An 8,317-nucleotide genomic window follows, 5' to 3' on the forward strand; every position below is an offset into this window, starting at 1 on the left:
AATATTTTAAGCCTCATTTAAAATGCAATTTCAGATGCTGCTTAAAGAGATTCCCAGAAGATGAAGGTTTCTGAAAATCCAAAACCCCTGTTCAAGTTGCTCCACAAGCTGACCCTGCACAGAAATTAATCTTTCTCAAGGGAATACAGGAAACATTCCATGTCTATTTTTCTTTCTTGCACAGTTAGACAGCTTAAAGTTACACGACTGTCCACAGTCAGGAAATTAATTTTCTAGGTACAGCAAAAGCAGGCAGGAAATATGACATTTTATGGTTTATATTTTTAATTCTCTTTAATCAGACACATTACAATGCACAACTGTGTCTTCAGCCAGGTACTAGGGTATGTTGTCTTTTAGATCAGGAAGAGATGATGGAGAACTAGTCAGTCCTTCCTCTGATCTTTTAGGTACAGGTACTGCAGGTATTCTGACTGAGGGCCATTGCCACATTTAGTACAGCCTTTATACCAATTCAGTCACAGCTTTCATTTACTTCTGTAATTAAGATGACAGTTATTGTAGCTGGGGATCTTACTGAACTGAGGATCACCCTTGCTTTCCAACATGTAAATTCCATCATTTCAGAGGGCATTTTCAACTTGAGCGTCCTAAGAATTTTGAAAATACCATTCTAACTGAAGGTAACCATCCCACTAATGATGCAGCTTTCCAGCTCTTCAGTGCTCATAACAAAGATTGTTTATGAAACAAGTCTTTTATTTAATGCTACACAATCTGAATTGAAGGAATAGAACATTTACTTCACCTCAGGCCAAGCTTTAGGGATGCATCCCCAAACATTTTCCAGAGTAAAACCAGATTATCAAATACCAATCAGTGCAAGAAACATCTTTTCCATTTCTACTCAGCATATTTTTAGACAAACTACAGCATTAGAACATTGAAGAACCTCTCCCCCATACAGCACACAGGTTGAAAGCAGATTTCTTGCCTTGTGGAGCCAGTCTGTTAGGATGTATGTATTGATAACATTAAAGAAAAAGAAATGAATTGTTACATTCTGATGTCAGGTGTACAAGTGCAGTAGTGGATTACGCTGAGGAGAATAACATTATCTATAAAAGTTAAGTGGTATACAGGTTATCCCAGAGTGACTATAATACAGAGAAACTTTATGCCAAAGTAAGTATTTACAGAGATACTGTCACAGCAAAGAGGACAGGAAGCTAGTCTCACAGAAGTAGTTCAATAAAGAGCAAATGAGTGGACAAAGACAAAGGTTTTGACTTTATATAATAAAATACCAAGTGCATTCTTTTAAGTGAATGAGTCGTTGAGACTATGGTCCTAGATTTTAGGAAGCCATTTGAAGGTCACATGTGTAGTCCTGCTGCATAGCAAGGATTGCTTGGACTGCTGGAATTTTTACATCCATTGTAAACTCCGCACATCGCTGCTTCTAACTGCAGGGTCAAAACTAAAGCTCCTAAGCCCCCTCCAAAATGCCTAAGATGGGATTTTGTATAGTAGACCTTTCCAGCACAATTCAGATATTTCTCCACTACTTTTGTGCTGTACATCTGGGATTAGAATGCAGCCCAGAACACTTTAGGGGTAATTATGTTTATCTGCTCAAATGGTCTTGACCAGAGTTATTATCCAGCTTTTTCTTGTCATTGCAACTTTAATCACATCCGATTTCTTTAAGTAGCCATATTATTTTAGTTACTTTAGCTCTTTTCCAACAGGCTTATTTTAAGCTGGTTGTGAAGGAAGGTTATTAATGGCTGGCTATTTTACATATTCCTTCAAGAGAGAAATAACCAGACACATTTGAGGGGGAACATGTGTGGCTGACTGCTCAAAATATCATTAAAAATATTTTAAAATTCGGTTTTCAACTAAGAGCAGAGTTGCTTTAACCTAGTATTTGGCAAGCATTTTTCAAGCCAGCATTTAAATCCTGCCACCTCTCAAGCTTCCTCAGTCATCTACCTAAATAGAAAGGATAACAAGCATAACCAGAGTTCCTCCAGTGCATGACTTCAAGGAACATGATCCCTCACAGTAAAGGAATCCCATTCGAAATGGCTTGCAGTACTTAAGACTCCAGTACACAGGACAAAAATGTAGAAGGAAGTCTCATGATTCTCATGCAGCTGCTCAGGGGTGTGTTGCACCTTGAGCCATCAGCTTGACCACTAGTGGCTGGGCTCAAGCAGGCAGCACACTGGACAGTAAATCTGAGCAGCTTCCCTCTCCACTTTAAGATTAATTTACTGTAATGTACATTACTTGCAGTGGAATGATACTGCTCATGTTTTGGCAGGATGGGGAAAATTCCACTTTCGTATATTTTATTATTTTATAAGGCAGATAATGCAGAAAGGTGAAACAGAATTTCTACAAGGAGTTAATCTGTGATATTGTAAAATCAAAGTACTACTTTATTAAGTGAGTTATTTTACACAATATGAACATCAATATAATTACAATTGTAAAAAATTTTTTATAACAAGTATGGACTGATTTTTTAGGATTTCCAAATAGGGCACAACTGTACATTTACACAGAATTGTCTTTGCATGAAGCCCAAGAGGGAACAGCATAAAAATATGAATGTTTCTGTAGCCCCTTCATTTTTGCTGATCAACAGTTTTAGAAAAGCAGCTGCAGGTTTGTTATGTAAGGTCTGACAGTAGAAGAGTCAATAGGTGTCATGACTTCACCTATAAAAAACAAGAACAACTCAGTTAAGCTGAACCATTACACAATGCTGCTTATGAATGAAATACCATAGTACTGCTTTTTACCTTATTTCAGCCTTTTATTATAACCACTTTCAGTTACAGCCTAACAACTGCCTACTGGGAAATCTCCTCTACAGCCAACACAGAAAGTCAGATTTTTCTGCATTCACTTCAGGAACAAAAAGGCTCCATTGTTGGAAATATACTAAACAACTGTTTACATTACATGTTTTATAGTAACAGACAGATTGTACTGATGTATTTTGTTCAAAGCAAAACTAACATTTCAAAGCAAGAACTAAATAATGAAGTATTCCTACAACACTAAGAATGACCATTTGAAATAACATTAATCCCTCTTAAAACAACCTCCGGGCACAGTGAAATGCCACAGCCATTTCACCCATGTAAGAACTAGCTTGCTTCTTTCTTCTATTTTTAACAGTTCAGGGGTATAACTATAACTTACAGTAGTTTTCATATTAAAAGAACTGAAGCAAGTTTTAAGTCACAGTTGTTGGTGGTAAAAAAAACCAATTTTAATATACCTTTCTCAGACAATCAATTAAAAATTATGGTAATGACCTGTAGACAACTTTATGCCTGAACATCAGCCAATTCTGGAGGAAGTGGAGTCTTAGGATGCTTGCTTTCAAAGTGCTGTTTGAAGGTCTTGGGATCCGGCATTTGAGTCTGATTAAAGAGAGACATTAAACTTTATGCACAGTACAAGAGTTAAGTAATACTACAAAACCTAATCCCCACTATATTTTATTTTCTTTCCCCAGAAGCCAACTCCCTCCTTGATGACATTGCTATAGTGACAGAGCACCACTAATTTAGCTGCAGGGTAAGATGGAGTATTTAACTGCCAATTTTCAGAGGTGCTTTTAAGCACTACTATCACACTTGCTTTGGCATGGTCATCAATGGTGTTATTCTGGCTAGGTATCTTCCTGCACATCTTGCACTTCCACAGGCTGGTTTGGTGGAAAACCTCCCTCCTCACCATTTTCTTTTTCAACACCTTAAACATAAACACTTATCCTTTACAGAATCAAATCTTTATGACAGCCCTTTCTTTATTTTACCAGTAAGCCAAGAACTTATATGGCATGAACCGAGTCTCCACTTGGCACAAGCTATCTCAGACCTTTGCTACGACTCAGTTGCAGGCATCAACTGCCCAAAGTGATTGATACTACAGCCTGATTTCACAACAAGAGGAGCTGGTTACAAGTACTTAAGTAAGCAACCCTCAATTTGGAATCCTATTTAAGACATTTGAAGTGGGAGATCTATTCTGAGACTGACTATTGAAGTGAAAATGGCAAGTACCTCCTTCAGCTCCAAAAGAAGCATTTAGGAAAACCAGCCAGAAGGAAAAGGACAATCTGATCAGCACTCAAATTTCTTTTTTCTTGTCAAGTAAGTTATTCTAGCAAAAGTTACTGTGTATCAAGCTTACATTAAAGCTTTTGGCACACAGCTTCTCCTTTCTACAGCAACATCCATAACCACTGATTCCAAGACGGGCCAATTCCATCACAAAATATGTTTCCATGTCGAGACTAAACAAGAATTGACAACACACTTTTTACATGTTCTATCTCATACTAAGAGCATATGCAGACCACTGTAATGCAAAAGGCAAAATAACTACCCAAACCAGACCTGAACACGACCTCTCAGATTTTCTATCTCAAATGCCACTATGGCTGAGTAATCTGTAAGCAAGTCACATAACAGATGAACACTCTTCTTACAGCAACAAGCTAGACAACCACTTAAGTATTTTAGTTTCCATTATAAAATCTTCTAAAAATCCTGTTCTAGGCAGGAAGACAGACCTCTCCCTACAAGACTATTTTGACTTCAGTTCCTCTTACCCTACAGACAGTGCAGGTATATATCAAGGCAGCCTTGGCTGCAGCCTTCTGATCATGTCCTTGTTTCTTTTTTTGCTCAGCTTGCTTTTTGGCATTTTTCTGCTGCGACTGAATCTTCTGCTGTCCACGAGCCATATCTACAAACAAAAAGAAGACATTTAGTCTACAAACATGAGAAACTGCTGCTGCTATCTGACTGAGGAGCTGTAACCATGAGCACAATGCAGTCGTATGCTCGGTCCACAAGGCCTACAACTCCCATAACTCAAACACACAGACATCTGTTCGAGCTCTTTGCTATGTAAAGCCTCTGGGTTCAGTGTCATGCTTAAAATAAACACCAGAATTACTAGGCCATTCTAAGGTGTCTTCCTCTACTAAGATTCAAGCTCTACTTCTGTAAAGTGTTTTCAAGAGTCAGAATAATGAATAGTTTCCTTTACAGTTAATAGAAGCTTACTCTCTTTTTCAAAAGGTACTGAAAAATTCAGGGGTTTTGTTGCTTGTAATTTTTTTTTTAAATTAAAGATTAAGATTCAACCTTTATCTCTGGAACTTGAAAGAAGTTTCAAGAAAGACAAATCAAAGTATTACCCAAGATGTGTTATTGTCTTCTGTTTTAGGTGCTTGTGAGCTGCTTTGAAGTTGGGAACACCAAGAACAATAGGTCACTCCTCTTTATGGAAAGTGATTTTTACAGGTGGCTATTGTGTTTTTGTTTTCAGCCACATTTATGTGCATATGATTTCTTGGAAAAAAAAAAAAAAAGACTGCCCCCATCAGAAGCCATTACTGCAAGTAACATAGGAGCACAAAGGAAGTAAATGCTACTGCCGTATACCATTACAAGGTCCACCAGAAGACAAAACGAGACAAAAGTGTCACAATTCAGGGAGCATCACATTCCACAGCAGTGCACTCCACCTGCACGCAGCCACCAGGACACCCAATTCATTCTTCACCCCACGCCCAGAGCAGACACCAGACAGGATTTGGGCACACCAACAGAACAGGATTCAGCATGTGGTTATATAACCCAGCAGCCCAATTTCTGCTATTGTGTCTCTCCAGTCCTTCACGGCCCACGCACGGTTCAGTTGTGCAGCTCCCAGAAGCACAACACTGCCCAAGCACAGGACAGCTCTCCAAGCCCACTGTTCTCAGGACAATTAGTAGTCTTGTGTTCCCAGGAGGGCAGCTGCTTGGCCACTGCCCCTCTGGGTATCCTGGGCACTTGCCCCAGGTTTGGTGCCTGTGGGACAGACACATTCATGGCTACAGCACGCCTGTCATGCAATCCCTCCCATCAGGACAGGCGGCCTCCCAAGGTGAGAGAAAATCCCATCCAAGCAGTGACCGACCTCTAGCAAATATGCATGAAAAGCCCTTAAAAACCATTACAAAAATTAAGTTTCTATGAAACATCAACAACATGTGAAAATTCACTAGTATTGTGGGAATTTTTGGACGTGTGCCTAATATGTGAGCAAAACAATGGCCCCGAGACCCAGAACAGCTCTTGTGGATTCAGAGACACCTCTGAGGCCACAGCCCGGCTCTTTCATGGCAACAAACACCACCATGTAACCCTCTGCAGAAGTATTAGACTACATCTTCAGTGTTCCCTCCTCTTCCCCCACCACTTCAGAATTCTAAAAGAGAATTCAGAAGTCCATACAGCTAATAAAATTGAACACAACACAAATTCCATTTACAAACAGACAGAAATGCATGTGGCATCCAACAGCCTCTGTAAGATACAACACTCAATGTCAGTGCCAAGTCTATGTTTCACTGGATGCCACAACTGCTTCAGAACATCCCAGACAGGGCCTCATGCTGTTTATATACAGCATGGCTCAATCAGAACACTGGATTCCCACTTAAAATTTAAAAAAAAAATATATATATTGCCAATAGCTTTGCATACACAAGAAGGAACAGTAGGTTTTATTTCACTTCTATTTTACCACCATTACAGCAATCGTCCAGGAGTCCGACGGTTCCCGACAGAAAATACTCAGATGTAACAAAAAAAGAATTCTTTTCACAAAGCGCTTGCACATTACTTTGTATTTTAGTGCTTTGATAAGTACTACATTACAACAGCCAACCACACGGACGTTTTAGGTACTTGGCAACTGCTGGTTTTAGTTAAGTCACAGACATGAAAACATGACCTTTACAAACATTTGCTCAAAAATATCAACCACCACACAGTGTCCAAGACCAGAAATCCGAGTTTAAATACTGCACGTTACATTAATACAGCTGAAACAAAGTGTTTCTGAAACAGAGAAAAATAACGTTTAGACTATTATTATTCCAAGAAAGTGACAAAAAAAAAGTCCCAAAGCTCGTTTAAAAGAGCGGTGAGTTCATCTACAAAGCCAAATCACTAATTTCAATTGCACAAGGCAGGTAAGTGTTGTTTTCCCTATCAGGCACGCCCTCACAGAGTCCAGCAGACCAGCCTGCTGTGTCCAAATAAAGAACGCGCGAGCACGTAGGAAACAGAACACACGGAAAAAAAATCTGCTGCCAAATCCTAACAGGATTTTTTGCTGCCAAATCATAACAGCAGCAGCACGGGCACTGTCGGGAAGCGGGGCTGAAACCCGCAGCACAGCCATACCTCACACGGGGTCATTTCCTTGTAAGTAACCAGAATCCGAGCGGAGTTTCAAGTCCTAAAACCGGACACCGACAGCTGCTTCCGCTGTCGCTTCCAGAGGCACGGAGCAGCCCGAGGCCCCGCGGCCTCCCCGCCCGGGAGCGAGGGGCTCGGCCGGCCGCTCCGCGAGGGACCCCCGGCCCGGCCTGCGGCCCTCGGGCGGGCCCGGCGGGGCAGGGGCGGCCGCAGCCCCACCACGTGCACTGCGGGAGGGAACGGACCACGGAAAGACAGACACACGGACGGAGGCCGCAGCCGGGGAGCGGCGGCCCACAAGCGGAGCGGGCCCCGCTGCCGGGCCGGGCCGTCCCCATTCCCCCGGGCCAGGACTGCTCCCCTTTCTCCGCCCCGCCCCACCCCGCTCCCCTCGGCTCCGCTTGCCCGGCGCTGCTCACCCGTGCGGGATCCGGGCTGGGCGGCCCTGCCGAGCGCTGTGGAGGCTCCGCGCGGCCCCGCCGCCGCCGCCGCTCGGGAGGAGAACGAGGAGGAGGAGGAGGGACCGGGACCGGCAGTGCGCGCGCGCCGGACCCGCCCCCGCGCCCGCGCGCCTCGGGCGGCGCTGGCCAATGGCGGCGCGCGGCCGTTACATAACGCCGGCGTGGGGGGGCAGCGGGACCCGCGGGTGCGGGGCCGGGAGGCCGCGGCGCTTACGGGGTCGCGGGTTCGCGTCCCGGCGGCGGAGGACCCTGCGGGGTTCCACCGCCAGCAGCCGGACTGGGTGGCTGAGGCTGCCAAGCCCGGCCTCGGGACCCTCGGGACCTCCCTGCGCTGCTGCGGGCAGGGGCGCGGCGGAGTCCCGCGCTGGGCGGGGTCCGGTCCTGGCGCGCACCGGGATCAGCCAGGACAGGCGGCCTTGCCCCGCCCGGCTCCCGGGAGCGCAGCCCGGGTGGAGCCGCGGCTGGCGGGGCCGCAGCGCCGGCCTCGGGCTGCCTCCCGCTCCCAGCCACATTCCTCCGTGCTCAGCGTACGGGCGCGGCCTAAAAATAGCGGTGCTCCTGCTCGCTGGCATCCGGATAAATGGCTCGGAGAGGCTCTCGGGA

The 8,317-nt window shown here is 44.3% G+C and overlaps 1 protein-coding gene across 2 annotated transcripts; it reads right to left on the bottom strand.

Annotated features, from left to right (window-relative positions):
* Positions 1 to 2,388: 2,388 nt before the first annotated feature.
* ZNF706 (zinc finger protein 706) lies at positions 2,389 to 7,832 on the bottom strand. Of its 2 annotated transcripts, XM_041412888.1 has the most exons (4): positions 7,673 to 7,832; positions 4,604 to 4,740; positions 3,300 to 3,407; positions 2,389 to 2,693 (listed from the first exon to the last, which is right to left on the bottom strand). In XM_041412888.1, the coding sequence occupies exons 2-3, from the start codon at positions 4,736 to 4,738 to the stop codon at positions 3,312 to 3,314; spliced, it is 231 nt and encodes a 76-aa protein (XP_041268822.1). In that variant the 5' UTR covers positions 4,739 to 4,740; positions 7,673 to 7,832; the 3' UTR covers positions 2,389 to 2,693; positions 3,300 to 3,311. The 2 variants fall into 2 exon arrangements, with proteins under 2 accessions (XP_041268822.1, XP_041268821.1); XM_041412887.1 differs by lacking the exon at positions 2,389 to 2,693 and having other exon boundaries at positions 2,771 to 3,407; positions 7,673 to 7,807.
* Positions 7,833 to 8,317: the final 485 nt, after the last annotated feature.

The sequence above is a fragment of the Onychostruthus taczanowskii genome, unplaced genomic scaffold, assembly GCF_017590055.1.
Source record: "Onychostruthus taczanowskii isolate IOZ18803 unplaced genomic scaffold, ASM1759005v1 scaffold4, whole genome shotgun sequence".
Classification (NCBI taxonomy): Eukaryota; Metazoa; Chordata; class Aves; order Passeriformes; family Passeridae; genus Onychostruthus; species Onychostruthus taczanowskii.